This window comes from Fusarium subglutinans (assembly GCF_013396075.1).
Source record: "Fusarium subglutinans strain NRRL 66333 chromosome Unknown NRRL66333_c0000024, whole genome shotgun sequence".
Classification (NCBI taxonomy): Eukaryota; Fungi; Ascomycota; class Sordariomycetes; order Hypocreales; family Nectriaceae; genus Fusarium; species Fusarium subglutinans.
Window position 1 is genome coordinate 200,520 of NW_023502087.1, and position 16,023 is coordinate 216,542.

The 16,023-nt window shown below is 48.3% G+C and overlaps 8 protein-coding genes across 8 annotated transcripts; 3 read left to right on the forward strand and 5 right to left on the reverse strand.

Annotated features, from left to right (window-relative positions):
- Positions 1–1,090: 1,090 nt before the first annotated feature.
- Positions 1,091–2,206, forward strand: FSUBG_2755 (Target of rapamycin complex subunit LST8; the record flags this gene model as incomplete). Its single annotated transcript, XM_036680562.1, has 4 exons — positions 1,091–1,112; positions 1,167–1,188; positions 1,247–1,742; positions 1,793–2,206. The coding sequence occupies 4 exons, from the start codon at positions 1,091–1,093 to the stop codon at positions 2,204–2,206; spliced, it is 954 nt and encodes a 317-aa protein (XP_036541775.1).
- Positions 2,207–2,631: 425 nt separating this feature from the next.
- Positions 2,632–2,981, reverse strand: FSUBG_2756 (conidiation 6 (con-6); the record flags this gene model as incomplete). Its single annotated transcript, XM_036680563.1, has 3 exons — positions 2,632–2,720; positions 2,769–2,816; positions 2,864–2,981. 3 exons carry the CDS (start codon positions 2,979–2,981, stop codon positions 2,632–2,634), a joined length of 255 nt encoding a protein of 84 aa, XP_036541776.1.
- Positions 2,982–5,355: 2,374 nt separating this feature from the next.
- Positions 5,356–5,964, forward strand: FSUBG_2757 (uncharacterized protein; the record flags this gene model as incomplete). The annotated part of the gene is made up of 3 exons (XM_036680564.1): positions 5,356–5,647; positions 5,761–5,853; positions 5,900–5,964. 3 exons carry the CDS (start codon positions 5,356–5,358, stop codon positions 5,962–5,964), a joined length of 450 nt encoding a protein of 149 aa, XP_036541777.1.
- A 658-nt stretch (positions 5,965–6,622) lies between these two features.
- On the reverse strand, positions 6,623–7,396 carry FSUBG_2758 (uncharacterized protein; the record flags this gene model as incomplete). The annotated part of the gene is made up of 4 exons (XM_036680565.1): positions 6,623–6,751; positions 6,807–6,972; positions 7,030–7,267; positions 7,387–7,396. The coding sequence occupies 4 exons, from the start codon at positions 7,394–7,396 to the stop codon at positions 6,623–6,625; spliced, it is 543 nt and encodes a 180-aa protein (XP_036541778.1).
- Positions 7,397–10,839: 3,443 nt separating this feature from the next.
- Positions 10,840–11,862, reverse strand: FSUBG_2759 (SCL1-20S proteasome subunit YC7ALPHA Y8 (alpha1); the record flags this gene model as incomplete). The annotated part of the gene is made up of 5 exons (XM_036680566.1): positions 10,840–11,226; positions 11,283–11,495; positions 11,548–11,642; positions 11,738–11,797; positions 11,856–11,862. The coding sequence occupies 5 exons, from the start codon at positions 11,860–11,862 to the stop codon at positions 10,840–10,842; spliced, it is 762 nt and encodes a 253-aa protein (XP_036541779.1).
- Positions 11,863–12,737: 875 nt separating this feature from the next.
- On the forward strand, positions 12,738–13,922 carry FSUBG_2760 (proteasome subunit alpha type 6; the record flags this gene model as incomplete). Its single annotated transcript, XM_036680568.1, has 1 exon — positions 12,738–13,922. The coding sequence occupies one exon, from the start codon at positions 12,738–12,740 to the stop codon at positions 13,920–13,922; it is 1,185 nt and encodes a 394-aa protein (XP_036541780.1).
- A 200-nt stretch (positions 13,923–14,122) lies between these two features.
- FSUBG_2761 (phytanoyl dioxygenase family) lies at positions 14,123–15,088 on the reverse strand (the record flags this gene model as incomplete). Its single annotated transcript, XM_036680569.1, has 2 exons — positions 14,123–14,557; positions 14,603–15,088. The coding sequence occupies 2 exons, from the start codon at positions 15,086–15,088 to the stop codon at positions 14,123–14,125; spliced, it is 921 nt and encodes a 306-aa protein (XP_036541781.1).
- A 507-nt stretch (positions 15,089–15,595) lies between these two features.
- Positions 15,596–15,927, reverse strand: FSUBG_2762 (pre-mrna splicing factor; the record flags this gene model as incomplete). The annotated part of the gene is made up of 2 exons (XM_036680570.1): positions 15,596–15,778; positions 15,829–15,927. 2 exons carry the CDS (start codon positions 15,925–15,927, stop codon positions 15,596–15,598), a joined length of 282 nt encoding a protein of 93 aa, XP_036541782.1.
- Positions 15,928–16,023: the final 96 nt, after the last annotated feature.

A 16,023-nucleotide genomic window follows, 5' to 3' on the forward strand; every position in this document is an offset into this window, starting at 1 on the left:
AAACTTCCGAAGGTCTCGATGTCAACAGGCCGTATTGAACCTCCAACGGCGTCACACGGCAGTTGGACCTGCATCGGTGATGTTTTCGTGAAATGATCTGATAATTCATTCAGAGTCGGTTTGAAATTGACGCAGGCAAGGGGTGCCATTCTTTGACTTTGACATTGTGCAATAACTCCCAGTTGATACGTTCAGATATACAGTTCAGTAAAAGACTGAGATCGTGATTCCGTGGACATGCACTTGCTGCTCAATAGACGGTTACTGCACTTGCAGCTGCTCTAACATCAGACTCTCATCACTTCCTCCAACATAACGCCCATTTTCCTGTAGCTGTGTTACAACGGCCCGACCACGCGAGAATGACAAGTTGACGTGACGAGAAATGGTTGGATCAGTCATATCATCTGCCCTGCCAGGAGCTGTTGCTGATGCAAATGCTCTACGGTGGGCAGGCGGTGTTTCTGAACGAGCTGCAGAGGCGGGTGATGGCATGGTCGAAACCACGATGAGCCTGTGCGACCTGTTACACAAGCCAAGCTCGTCGTACAAATGACGCCCTTTTAGACAATGTGTGTCTCGTAGTAACTTGGCGAGGTTCTGCCAGAAATTTCTGGCCTTTTCTGACTTTCGGCTGAGCTTGGTCTGCATGATCTTTGTGGTATGCACTTGCAAGTGTCCACATTGTGGCATAATAGTTCACAAACGCTGCCACGGATCAAGCTGAAAGGACGGAGACAAAATCGTGGTAATATTTGGTGTATTCTTTAATGCTTGAGAATCAACTTTTCTGTTCATGTTCATGTCAGAAAACCTGTTGTTCGAATTACTGGGTGGTAGGTACCTTATGGAAGGAGGATGCGACGTTGCGCTACGAGGCAGTCTAGTACCGTTTAAATGCATAGCTTGGTTGTTGCATATCCTTTCCATGCGCGTCGTTCTTCGCGGTGGAGAGGAGGCCTTGGAGTAGGGAATTAGAGCTTGGGATCTTAATGAATCCTTTGTTTCCCGACCTTCCTGAACAAAAAGGTCCTGGGATAACTATCAAGACCATGAGCTGAGCTTAAGCGACTGATTTCCCGCCTTCAAAATGTCTGTTATTCTCTGCACAGGTAAATGCGACTCTACTATACATATCCTCCAGTACTAGCTAACCCACCTCGCAGCTGGCTATGACCACACTATCAGGTACGATTTGATGCGCTTCTCGACTGGTGATTGCAAATGGCTAACATGCAGCTTCTAGATTCTGGGAGGCCTTGTCGGGTATCTGTTCACGCACGATTCAACACCCTGACTCCCAGGTGAACCGTCTCTGTATCTCCCCCGACAAGCGATACCTTGCCGCCGCTGGCCATCATACCGTCAAGCTGTACGACATCAAGTCTACGAATCCTAACCCGTTGTTGACATTTGAGGGCCACACCGGGAATATCACAGGTGTCGCGTTTCACTGCGAGGGAAAATGGATGGTAACTAGCTCCGAGGACGGGACCGTCAAGATCTGGGAGACACGGACCGGATCGATTCAGCGAAGCTACAACCATGGCTGTCCAGCCAACGATGTGGTGATTCACCCCAACCAGGGTGAGATCATCAGCTGTGATAGGTCTGGAAGTGTCAGGGTGTGGGATCTGGCTGAGAACAACTGTTCCCATGAGCTCATCCCAGAAGAGGACGTCTCAGTCTCCAGCGTTACTGTCGCTAGTGATGGGTCCTTGCTATGCGCTGCGAACAATGCTGTAAGCAACCACCAGAGGTGCTGGAAATTAATCTCTAACCATTTCGCTAGGGCAACGTATTCGTGTGGAATCTTATTCAGAGCTTTGATCGCACACAATTAGTGCCAGTAACGCACTTCAATGCCCACAAGGAATACATCACCCGTATTCTTCTATCCCCAGACGTCAAGAAACTCGCCACTTGTAGTGCAGACCACACAGCCAAGATCTGGGAAGTGAAGAACATCGAACCCAGCACAGATCTGGAACCCAAGCCGTATCCCTTAGAAGCCACTCTTACCGGGCACCAGCGCTGGGTGTGGGATTGTGCTTTCAGCGCCGATTCTGCATACCTGGTCACTGCTTGCTCCGATCACTATGCGAGATTGTGGGAGTTGCATAGCCAGCAGATTATCCGGCAATACAACGGACATCACAGAGGGGCTGTCTGTGTTGCGTTGAACGACTACTCAGAAACACGATAAAAGGGTTATAAGGAGCACGGTATATCACTTAGATTCATGCCAGATTGGCGGGAGAATGGCGTTGGTGCGATATTTTCAGTAAGGTTCGGATATTACTGTTTGAGGATTGAAGCTTCGATACGGACATGTGCCCTAGATAGTAAAATGCATCCATTTGTCAACAGAAATCACATTGGAAGCCCCTGAAGCATGATACTAAGTACGTGGCATTGAAGAGGCAATAATGCTGGCCACATCGAACATGGAATGGTTAAACAAATCTTACGAAATTTCAACGTGCTACACAATGTATTCACAGAGGGATCTAATCTGTTGACAGTTTCAATTGTTCGTATTTAATTTATGCCGTTGGTGAATTCCAAGGCCTTCCAAACATTCGTGTAGGTATCGAGGTCGCTAGCTAGACATGGGCAGCCTCAGTGATTTTAGAAATCCTCCTTGTCAAGACGTTCCTTGGCATTCTGCTTGGCCTCGTCCGAGACGTTGGAGTTGTTCAGGGTACTATTGCTATCAGCTGGTAGTCAAGTTCGAAGAAACATTGAAACTTGCGCCTTGAGACCACCGGCAACATTGCCAGGGTTCTTCTCCTTGTTGTCCTCAGCGCTAGCGACTGCAAAGCGTCAGAATAGGACTTATAATAGGACACATGGAGCTTACCATCACCACCGTTGAACTCGTTCTCGAGAACCTGACGTGAGTTCTCCTTGGCCTCCTCGGAGGTGTTGGGGTTGTTGATGGTAGCCTTGTGGCCGCCGGCAACCTGAGCATCGGTCATTTTGGAGGAAGTGTGTGGTGAAATTGGTAAGGAATATGAGGTCTTGTGGCAGCTGTTGCTTGAGAATTGTTGATGTGTTGATGAGAATTTTTGGGTCAGTTGCGAACAACAGGGCTTCTTATAGCTGTTTCTCAGTCATTGTTTGACATCTCATCGCTGATCCCAGACTGGAAATCAACTTGTAAACATCAAAGACAATTTCGTTGACGCAATTGATGAGCTGGCAGATCATCCAGCCTCCTCTTATTACGACGTTTCTGTCGGGAAGCTGCTTTCTCGTTAGGAAGCTTGCATATTGACCTGGTACGCGACGGGATTGTTTGCTTTTGGTGAGGAATAATGCGGAAACGGCTTGTTGTGTGATGACGTGCAGGCAGCCCCTGAGCAAGTATCTCATCACGTACAAATGCTCGATCATGGTGCTGAAGCGTGAATAGTGACATTCTGGCATTTGTGCGATATCAGAGACATCAATTGGAAACAACCTGGGAAAAGTTTGTAGGTTATTATTGGGTCGATCGATAGTAAAGTCCGGTCTTGCTGCAACCAGCTCTCAGTTTTGAGTGGCCTTGTAGGTCATGCACGATCACAAGACGAGGTTTATAGTCTAGATCACTATCATAGCAACGACGAGGTTCGAAAAGGGCAAGTTGTTGGTTGAGATCACCAACAATACCACAACTATAATGTTCCCGCGCAAGACTGTTATGACGTATCAATCCATGTTGAGAGACACTCGTCGCCAACTACAACAAATACTCCCTAAAAATACGGCCACTGGCTCAAGTAGGAACTTCAAAGCAAACAAAGATTAAAAGACGGTCTGTGCCAGTTGATGAATCATGGACGCGGATCATGACATCAGAACGCGTCGCAAATATAGGACCAACCACGAAGAATGCGCGAGGTCCCGTGAAACACTGGAGAAGGAGAGCGACATGTGAGAAAGCGAGAGAAAATGAGAAAAAGGGGGTTGAATATTCGTTGGTTGCATTTACTCCAGCTTTGGGTTACAGTGATTGGATCCATGGATAGAGACTGACCGACCACTGAGTCTCTACCAAGCTTGAACTCTCAAAGCATTGGCGAGGAACAATATCGAATAGAAACATGTCTAAGATTAATGAATCCAATTGCAGCCTGACAATGTTCTGTAAGCAAGACCAACTTAACTGATATCAATTCTGTCATTTGTCTTGTGGTTGGTCAAGGGTAGGTTGATCACTAGAAACTTTGCATGATCGACAAGCTGAGACGTTGGGTATGATTCGGACAATTCCGATGTAAATACCTCAAAGAGTGTCTGTATGAATAAAAGTTTTCAACCGGCGCTCGCCGACTTATCTGCATATACGGTCAAATTGAAGCCGACATACGGATTGACGATCACTTAATCCTGTCTTCTGTGTCGTTGAGCTTGGTGACAGTCCCGAGATCGAGAAACCAATCACGGAGTGTACCAGCTTTCTAGGGCGACCCGAAACTTAGACGAAACCGCTGATATGACACTAACTGGCTCTAGCATATAGCTGATCCGTCCTCGTGGGACAGCGAGACATGTTATGTCGATCCATCTGGATATGACAAGTGGCTCATCGGCGTGTCCGCGGTAAAGGGAGCGAATCAAACTCAATGGACCTCCATCGAGCGGCTCTTGGCCGTGCGTCTATCGATATTCCTCATCGCCGGAACTGGGTCTCTCCCTACAGGGCCTATGTTGATCACAAGGAGGTAGGGAGGCCAACCACGGGCCTTATGTCCAACATCCGGATGACGTCGCATAAGAACTTTAAGTCCCCATGTCCAGCTGAACAGGGATCATCGCCAAGAAGCCCCGAGTGGCCGGGACGATATGTGGGTTACTCCTAGCAAGCGGTGACAGCATCTGGCACCAAAAAGAATAAGCGATGTGTCTGTGTGAGAAAAAGATGTCCATGATGGATGGTCGGGTCGCTTGTCAGCGCGGGAATGCGGCTAAAAGCACTGACCATGCGGGGAGCCAGAAAGCGCCACACCAGCTGGCCCAAGCCCCCTGGAATCAATCAACAGCCCCCTGTAAAGATAGCGTCCTTAGTGGACAGAGTTTCCCTAGGGCGAGGCTGAGTTCACGACCCGCCAGCCACGTTGACGCCTTAGCCTCCAGTAATATTTTTAGAACGCACTTCTCCTGCGAGATTCTGCCCTGGGTTCAATCTCAACCTCCACACAACCATCACAACCCGACGACTAATAGTCCTCGTGGACTAGTATCAGCCCTTTCTTGACGAACGCACGAGCCCCATGTTCCCTGGTCTACGTTCACACCTCTCTTTGATCCCTTGATATTGAAAATCTAGAACGCAGGGGAAGCTTGTGTTGCATCATCATCACCATCATGGCATCTGCAGACGAGAAGCCACCAGTCTTCAATTACATCCTCAGCTTCGTTCTTGTCGGGCTCGCGTGGGGCTTTACAACCCCTTTCATCCGTCGCGCCGCTCAATCACATAATCCACCTACGCATCCGGTGCTTGAGAGCCCATCAGTTCAATCTAGCTGGCTGAAGTCAAAGTTATACGGAGCCTTCTTTGCGGTCATTGACCTTTTGAAGAATCCTCGTTACGCGATCCCATTGGTTCTAAATCTTACGGGAAGCATCTGGTTCTTCTTGCTTATTGGACAGGCTGGTAAGTTGTGCTTCCTAAACTCGCCTGTCAAAGATTGTCAGGGGGTGTCGATCGCGGATAGTCTAGTGAATCTTTGCCACGCCGAGGTGTTAGTTACTAATGACGACAATCAGAATTGAGCTTGACCGTGCCCATTGTAAACACGTTGGCGTTCCTCTTTACCGTTCTGGGTGATTGGTACGTCGATGGTAAAGTGATCAGTAAAGGTGAGTTTGTGTTCGTTCATAGCTTTCTGTATATTGATCATTTTAGATACTGCGGTTGGAATGGCTCTTATGTTGGTTGGAATTGGTTTGTGTGTTCAGAGCAAGCGTTGATAGACTAGAATATATGTAATCGAACGTCGATGGTTTTGTATTCAACAAACACTTTGTTCGGATTGGTTACCAAGCAATGGGAGCAACATGGATGCGAGACTCCACTTCTGAAAGACTTATTTGGTGAAACATAAACTACAAGCATGGGCGAGGCATGTAAGTGACAAGTGAATATGAAGTTATCACAGAACGCAGGAGAAGAGGTAAAGTAAATAGGTAGTTATGTTATTGTTCTGCTCCAGGCAGTCAATGGAGCCCAGCCCCGTTCTCCTAGCCAAGGCCCTGCAAGACCCAGGAGATGCTCTCCATCTATCTCAAAGTGTGCCCATGCAACACAAATCTGTATCGTTTACATCCCGTAAAACAAACCATGACTCATTAGTCATGAAGAAAATATAACAAACATGTTTATCCTTTGCAAAATCACAACCCCAAACCTCAACTCTCCCCCTTAAATATCCGGTCGTCAAGGGTATTCGTTAAAGAATCGTAGGCGTCAAAGAAGTAATAGGAAGAAAGTTTTCATGATTAGCGTAGAAGTCGTTCGCTTGCTTTTGGTTCTCTTCGTTTCGTCTCTCGTTCATCACAACCGTTGGTCCTGGGGGTATCTTGGATCGTACGTGGTAGCTTCGTCGTTTCTGGTTCCCTGGCGCATTGTTCACCGTCGTGCTCGCAGCCAGCGGAGCACGCTTCGGAGACTGGGATCTTCTGCCGTCCAGCGGCCCATTCCTTCATCCGAGGCCTTGAGCTCGGCGTAGATTACTTCATCGGCGATGGCTGAGAGCTCCTGCAGCAAGAGTCAGTAAAAGATGGCTTAGAGAATTGGAGGCTATATATCGTACCGCTCGCAGTTGACGATCGCATGCTCGAAGTTGAGACTGGTTGCTCGAGTTTGGTACGCCGCCCTGCAGCACCTGTTTTCTATATTCAACCCATCGTTGAGCCGCCGCTTGTCGAAGGTAAATCTTCTGTCCCTCGTGTCGTCTCGCGTACGCGTCCAGGAGAACTCTTCAAGGTGTTAGTAAACTTGCCCCGAGTTCCTGTCTAGCAAACTTGAAGACCTACTGCTTAAGCTCGGCCTTCATCTGCTCTTGCTCCCCGCCAGGGGGAGTTGGTACACTGGTGTCCGCACCACATTCCAGAATGTGTTGTCCATCCAGCGCACATTGTCGAAGAGCAGCCCATCCTTCGGTGTAGTAGTCTGCTGTATCCTCAGGGTCGACAGGAGCAGCAGCTATGTAGTATTGCAGTGTTCGGAAATCAGAGAGAACTTCAGCAACTCGCATTGTGCGGAACTCGTTTACTGTAGGTGATAACAAGTTCACGTGTCAGTGTCTCTGAGTCTCCAAGGGGGGCTGTGGTGGTGCAAAGATGCCAATTGACCACTGTAGAGAGTTGCCAAGCTGGCCAGGTATAACTTACATCCGTCCATTATTTCTTAGTGTTTGGTTGGAATTGCTTTCGAAAGGTCTAGGTGATCAGACTAGCTGGGACACGACGACAACAAGGCCAAAAATGGAAGAAGATCCAGGAAAGAGACTCGTAATGTATTCGAATCAAGCAAAATCGATTTGGATCGTAAAATAGTCGGTGATGAAAAAGTTGACGAAAATGGTAGGTAAGGAAATATTATAAGAGCTTTGTCATGTCGATCACTTGGTAACAGTTGAGAGAAGCCGGTTCTTCAATGCTTGCTTGATTGATTGACTGAACAATCGAAACAAGCAGCAGAACCGGGCATCCTTTTTGTATTGTATTATCGTGATGGTTGTCGAAGGCCTCCCAGATACTCCATCGAGAAACTAGAAACAGACACAGACAACAAGAAGAGTTCCAAGAAGCTCTTGCTCCAGAAAAGTCTCCATCTAGTCTAACTTCAGTCTACAGCTCGACCTAAGCTTGCCAAAGGCATGCCATGCTCCACCAACGGGAAGCGAACGGCTACTAGGTCCAAGGGGGGATACCACCCGACATCAAGCACCCCCTCTCTCTTCCTAGTCGAAGAGCCCCTACGGCACACATGAGAGGCTCGGCAATTAAAGCCAGCCTTTTGAGACAGAATCCTGGGCCACCAGTGAGAGAGTCAAGATGTGCCTCCACTCAGGACGACCCTTTGCAAGCGCATGTTCAAGTGCAAGCTCAAAACATCGACGACCCCGGACCAGCTGGTGGCAAACCATCATGCTATCGAATGGAACCCAAGCACAAGGCCGAAGCCTTACCCTCAGCCCTACTCCTTACCCTGTCCTGCCCCTGGATATATGCAGAGTACTGCAGGGCCCGGAGAGTAAAGAGCCCCATGTAGGCAGGTAGTGTGTATGTGTGTGGCACGTCATGAGCATGGCATGGCATGGCATGGTGTTGAGGGTGAGGATGAGATCAATGGGTGTGTGTCCAGCCACACCCGGTTTTTCTCTCCCGATAGGGTCGAGCATCCGCGATGTTCTACTTGAGAGGCGTCAAAGAGGCGTCAAAGAGGCGTCAAAGAGGCGTTTCTCCTACTTCTCGGCTCGGATTGTAGTTTAAAGCACGATACCGTATTCCGTCTCTAGACAGAGCGGCGTGGGTCAGGACTCAAGCCACTGCGGAATTCACATATCTTCAGTTTTCCGACGGACCAAAACATCCTAAAAAGCATCTTTGTCCGAGCAAACAAAGTAAAAATACACCGGGTATGTTAACGTTATACGCTAGGAAACGTGCAGTCACTTTCGCTGCAGGGGTAGGTGTGGTTGTCAGAAACAAGTCTCCGCAGAGAGAGAGAGATAGAGAGAGATGCTAAGCTTGAGATGCAGTAGTTACCTGCCCTTGCGTGTTGAGCAAAGTGACGGTCAAAGTATTTGATGGTTAATTAGTTGTGAGAGAAAAATAAATGTGTAGGTTGTCGAATAGCGCAGGTGGATGTGGTGGGTTGGCGCCGGCTCAGCTACCTGGCTACCCATGAGCCACTCACTAGTTGTTCCCGAATAGGAAACGCCCTGTAGCTCTATCGGGGCAGCGAGGCCAATAGGCGCGCGGATGAAGCTTTCACAACTGTCCGGGGCGAGCTGGATGGCTGTAAAGGGTCAAGCCTATCTACACGAGGCCGTCTGAAAAGTGAATGTAACCCTACAAGACATGGGCATGACACGACGCAAGACAAAATCAAAAGGCTGAGTCAATAGCGGTGATTCCGATATGAGGAGTTATCGAAATAATGATTCATGTTGTTTGCCCGGGTGATTGACGACTCTTGTCACCGACTTCCAGGTTTGATACAGAATGTAACTTAATGCTAGATTACCTACCTACCTACCTACCTACCTAGATGGTTGACATGGGGGGTAAGGTCAGATCTGAGACCATCCCAGGGCATGCTGCATCTATCACACTTAACTTAGAACCTAGCTTGCTTACTTGGCTTGTCAATTCCAGCTCGTCCAGGTTCATTTCAACAAGGCATATCGCAGATATTGCAAAACATTGGGCTCTGCTCGAAACCATGAGGCACAGAATCGTCAGTTGACCCCAGCTTCAATCACTCACTATCGAGCATCCACAATCCAAAGAACTGGTTCTCCTCGTCCACGCCGTGGCGTCATGCCCTCTATTCTTTGCATGACGCCGTTTGAGGCCGTTCACATTCTCTCCCCCAACCAACATCATTCCTCATGTTCTTCAGCCGTTATTGACGACTTGACCAAACTAAAGCCCTAGTCTATGAACTCTCTACCGTTCGCCTTCTCAACGTTCGCCTCCCATCCCATACCATCCTCAACACGAACTCCTCCGTCTCGGCTACTTTCCATCGCTCCCGCTCCCGCTCCCGCGTCTTGGTTCTGTAGACAACTTATATCAGTAATTGATCCTGTTTTTGGATTGGTCGTGGCTTATTTTCTTTCAGCGCCCCTGGGAGGCTCAAATCGGCGCTTACTATGAGTAGCCAGCCATCAACTCCAAGGAGCTTCCCAGTAGACCAGGGGCCCCTGCAAGGACCGTAGTAGTAGACCCGATCGACCGGATGGATGACTTTCACCTTCAGATCATAATTCACAAGCCTTGTGAACAAGCTTGTCCATGCCAGGAGAAACACTCATTACGTACCAGCCACTTGTTTTCTCCAAATCTGTGCATTGACATATTTGATCCCATATGATTATCACTTCCAAGGATGTGATGAAAGCCCTAGCATATTTCGGGATAGCTCTGTTCGCATATCCATTCAAACTTGGAAATCATACTTGCAGTCACTCCTCGAGAAGCCTCTTTTGTCATTCATGTTCTAGATTCTCGTATGACTTAGAGATCAATACCAATTGAGCTTGTTTTGGAGAAAGTATGTAAATGACACAGGCATGCGCATTGACCAAAATTAGAACAAATCACGCTAGAACAAACTTGCACCAAATCGAACTGGCTTCGCTGCGAGACTTGCGCCTTTGTTCATGTCTGAAATAGATCCACTATTGAGAAATATTGGGTTTCCCAACTCTCAAACCTGCACTACACGCATCCGTGACCCACTAACTGGCATGTGCTGGGCCCATCGTAGGCTCTTAGTAACTTGGCGCGAGGCATACTCGTCCTCAATTGGGTCATCAGGCGCGACTGTTGTCATTTGCTCAATTGAAAAGTCTCATCAGTTTCTATTGCACATGGTCAGGACGGCTAGTGACACACTGGCGAGGACCCACGCCCACGACGGCATCCAAGTCTCTAATCTTGATAATCCATCCCCCTGCATTGGCATTGCATGGTCCGCGTTCTTGGGAGCAGAACGTCGTCCCTGCAGCCCACGAATCAGAGCTCTGATTTCTCACGACAAAGTGCACCGACCTTCTACTATGGCCAGCCAATATGTTTCACGCCATGTTCCATATCATTCTCTCCACTCGCTCAGTCCTTCTCTGCGATAGCTTGTAACCGGTCGTCAATCTCGTCCTCAGTCAATGTTCGGAATCCTGAGTAGGTTCCCTCTTCACCGTCAGGTCGAGGTCCACCCACGATACCGATCTCGATCTCTCCCTTCTTGAAATCCATGCTCAGAACTGTGCTCAGTGTTGTGATGGCCAGCTCAACAACCTCCTCCCAAGACCCCTCCGCATGCTCCTTGTTACGGAGCTTCTTCTCAAGGTGGTTCAGCGCCTCCTGTTGCTTCGGGCCTGCCGCAGTTCCCTTGTAACCGATATAGTATCCAGCAGGGTCGCACTTGAACAGCTGGGGGCCATATTCGGAGTCGAGCGAAATCAGAGTGGTCGCAACGCCGTAAGGTCGCATGTAAGCCTGGGTTGAGGTGAGTATATGATTGGTCGTGATTTTGAGGATGAGAATATGCTTACTCGTTGAGTGTAGACTTGGCTGATGTTGGCAAGACGCTTGGCTAGTGCATCAGCTGGCATCTCATACCCATACTTGTATCGAAATTCTGCTGCTTCGCCCTGGGCCCTTTGAGCGAAAGCCCGGGCATCTGCAATGGATCCTGTGATGACGCAGCCGACCGAGGGAGAGAGTTGGAAGATGTGGGTTACGGAGGCGGGGTCCATAAGCTTGTCCTATTGTCTTCATCAGTGCTGATCATGAGATTGTTTAACATCATCAACGTACGGGGACCTTCTTCTGAGACAGAACAACGGCACAGTCCTTGCCTCTCACACCGACGGACATAATGTTGGCAGCCGTAATCGCCTTGAAGGCGTACTCTACATTCATGTCAGTCCTGAATCATGTATCCATCAACGTCATCGGCCAAAGAAATCGTCGGGTTCGGTGCTCTTGACGCTTGGGATTAGCATACCAACTTGGTACAGCCGACCATTGTCAGCGAAGATGGTAATGTGTCGATCGTATGCGCCGGCTGTTTAATTGTGTGTTAGCAAGGATGCCGGAGATCGGATTGAGGCAGCGTAACATACCCGACATTGTGGAGGAATGTGTTGTTAACGGTTCGGAATTGGGTAAATTTAGCGGATGAAGCTCAAGAAGAACTCGTCAAGTTCTGAATGAGGTGAGTTTGAGGTGTTGATTGACGTTACGGAGGTTGAGGGAGCTATTGTGGGTTGAGATAGTCGACGCGTTAGCAGGAGCTTGCCTGGAGCACAGTGAGGCAACGGAGCTCAATGGGAAGGCTGAGTTGATGCCTCGCTGGCATTAGGTAATCCTCAGGCAGAACGTGGTAGGTGGCAGGGTGACACAAAAGATAGTTAGACAATTAGATCTTCTCATAAGAGAAGTCTGGGGATTGTTTATCGGATAAAAAGCATTAAATTATCGAGCTACGTAACAGAAAATGCGAAATTATATCTAACAGAACTTTAGCCCTCAAGAGAGGTCTGAGATGGTAAAGTCCCCAGTCATCCTCTGAAGCTCTGTCCATATAATATTGTCGTTCAAGCTCTCCATATTTCTTATCTTATCTCATTTCTAGATCCACTCATGACGATCCTCAGAAAAAAGTTGCTTGACAACCAAGGACATCCGGCCCGCAACAACACGACATTGCATATCGGCCTTGCACTTGCACTGCGCTAAAAGGAACTTGCAGAATTGACAACTCAGAGTCCCCCTTTAGACTCTGCGCTGTTGCTATTGGTCCTCTGAAAATCAACAAAGAATCCACCGCTCACCCATCAGCTAGAAGAAATTTCGAGGGCCTTGGCAACTACAGCAAATCTGAGGAAGTCGAAGAAAACACAAATCTCAGGTTCTCAATTTCTTGAGAGTTGAAGTCCGTTCACGTTCTTTTTGCTGTTTCTCGGTCCTCTCCTTCAAACCAACTGTACAAACATCATCTCACAATGTCTGGTCAAACTCCCGCCTGGAAGAAATTGGGCTTGAAGCTCAAGCAGCCTTCTGATGCATCTGAGCCCAGCTTTGGGCACCCAACCAGCAGTACAAGCACAAGCATCCAGTCAAGTACAAAGAGAAAATTCGACGCCCCGCCACCTTCCAATTCCTCTCAGGTTGCTAAGCGACCACGTCAGGATGAAGCCACAACAAGTTGGAATGCACCAGGACAGTTAAAGAGGCAGAAGTCAGTCACCTTTGCCGATGCACCATCCAACAATCACTTTGCCAGGACACCATCAAGGCCCATTAAACAGAGTAAGGCCAAGAGCAAAGGCCCCGCAAAGAAACCTCAACCCCAGGTCCCTACTGATCTCAAGCCTGCGCTTGAATACTTGAGGCTCTGGAAGACAGCTCGCGATAGCTGGAAGTTCAACAAAAACCACCAATCAAACCTCATCAAGCACGTTTTCGATGCCGATGGAATCCCCGCCTCTGACATTGAAACCTTCTACGACTACATCCAAGACTTGAAGGGCTTTGTGAGGATGCGACTGCTGGAGAATGCTCGCGAGGTTAGGGATCAGGACCAATCGGATGGAGCAAAGGTGTTCCCTGAGGGAACCAAAGACCTTGAGGCTAATCAACAACGATATGAGGAGGTCCTCGCTAAAATCCTTGAAAATCACCCAGTAGGAACTAAGAGAAAGGGCTTTACCGAGGTTGATTACCTCTCGGACTCAGAAGAGGAGGATTTCATCATTCGCCGACTTGTGAAGCGCATGAGAGCCGAGCTCGTCATTGATGAACTTTCCGATGGTGAAGACACCGAGGCCAGCATCGCATCGTCACAGACCATCACTGCAAGCGATAATAACGTCACATCGACTACAGATGCAGAGAAGACTGTAAAGATCGCCGACGGCGTTCCTGGAAAACGTCGACGAAAACTCCGTGTGAATGTCGAAGACAGCGATTCCAGCAGTTCCGAGTCAAACTCGGACTCTGGTTCAGATAGCGACTCCGACACCAGCAGCAGCGGGAGCTCGTCGTCGTCCGAGGACGAGTCCGAGAATGAGGCCCCGGCACGAGCTTATCGACAACCCGGTGAGGAAGATTCGAGCGATTCCTCGTCTTCCTCGGATAAGTCAAGCTCTGGCGACAGTTCGAGTGAGGATGATTCGGACTCTGAGTGAGGATTATGATACCCGTCTTTGATGACACAGGATTAGGACGAAGGCGGAGCCGGGATAGACTGTAAAACCATGTTCGCAGACTAAATTTATCGACATACCTACGCATCATGTTTTAATGTATGTCTATCGGCATACTTATCTGTGGACGTAAAAAGGGGCTCTAATGAGCGTTGCAATAGTCTAGAGATTATTGTATTCATTTAAGCATACAACTTGGTAAACCCCTCGTTTGGTGGTTGAAGCCAGTTCTTATCATCATACTCCTTGTCTTGTCCTTCAATGATATGGAACGTGTAAATAATTCGTCCCTTCTGACTGGTATTCCTCTCGCTCTTATGCAACAGGTTGCCGTGAATAAGGACTAGATCGCCGGCCTTGACTTCTCCAGGGACATACTCGTGTGGTCCGCCTGGCGCTGCTTGCCCGTAGCCGGCTGCTACAGGGAACTTTGGTCCGTCATTATCCACCATCTCTGTACCAACATTACCTGCCTTGCGAACGAGTCTTTTCTCAACTGGTGCCCAGAGATGTGAACCGGGCAGGAAACTTAGACATCCATTCTCAAGCGTGGCATCCTCAAGTGCGTACCAGAAACCAACCGCTGATGGAGTGTTGGTATACAAGAAAGTGCTATCCTGGTGGATGTTAGTCAGTCATAGAATAGTATCAGCTTGACATACTTGGTGTGGAGGCACGGCGCCTCCTATTTCTGGTTGCTTGCAGATAACCATGCTCTGTAGACACCGAGGGTCTTTGAAGCCAAGGCTACGTGCCACAGCAGGTGGGCTGACCTTGCTTGTATCGTGTTCCAGAAGACGGGCAAATGGAGGGGATAGAGCATGCAAGTAATGTCCGATTTTGTTGACGGCACGAGCCTTGGGTTTGGTGAGTTTTCCATCATCGTCAAAGGCGTCTTCCTCGAAGAAGAACCGGATCTTGTCGCCTGAAGTCAGGAAGTAGTCGTCACCAACATGGTCACGTTTCTCGCCGGTTGAGAAACGCGTGAGAGGGTGATCATCTAGGGAAAAATTTTCGAGAAGATTGTGAGTTTCGTCGAGGAGAGATTTGACAGTTGAGCTGGAGAGCGCGCCAGGGAGAATGAGGTAGCCATCACGATTGAAGGTTTCCAGCTGATCTGGTGAGAGTCCTGGGGTATCAGCAGTCATAGTGTTTTTGTTTCAAGGAGTTGAGTAGTGCCTGGGTATAACTTGAGGTGACTTGTCTTTATCTGAACCGAGGTTGTGTGAGATAAGTTCATGTTGATAAAGAGTCAAAGGTGGGGAGCTACATATACCCCGCCTGCATCACCACATGCCTCATACGGCTATACTAACTACAACACACAGCAGTTGTATCACTAAGAGAAGGATTGTAAGCTGACTTGTTTGTGGACTCTCACACTTAGGGGTCTACTACTAGTATACACAGTTACTTGTGATGATTATACGTCATGGTCCTAGTCACTTCAAATAAGCGAAAGAATCTATCGATTTACTAAATCTATTTCAAGGTAGCTACAGCAGAGCCCCTTGTATTAGTCTAGATCAGCACCTTGAAATGTACCAGACATCAAACCCCAAAGACTCTTGACTTGAAACAAAACACCTGCCATGAGAACATCAGACGAGAAAATATGCAACCAACAAATCCAAGCATTAGTTATGGTATACTCCCTAAGCATCGAGAGGGTCCGACAAGAAATCATATCCCTCCTCGGGAGGAAGAAGGTACGCGGAGAAAGTAATACCAGTGGCAGTCAGAAGACAAATAACCGCCGCGGTGGTGCTGAGATAGAACGACGTATCGAGCGACCAACCAGGAATGTTAAACTGATCATCATGATCATAAAGATACGCCTCGCATAGATTAGTTTGCATCCAAATTCTTCTGTAACAGACCAACTCACCACGATAGAAATGGCCACAAATTCCATAACAGAAATAAAGGTCAACATGCCAGCGGCAAAAGGCCATCCAGTCTCGCGCTTGTATTTCCCACCGCACATAATGACAACAAAAGTCACCAAACCGCCCAAACATAATAGAGTAGCAAATGATGCTAGAAACCCAACGGTCCTCCACATGGAGCAGAAGTATCGTTC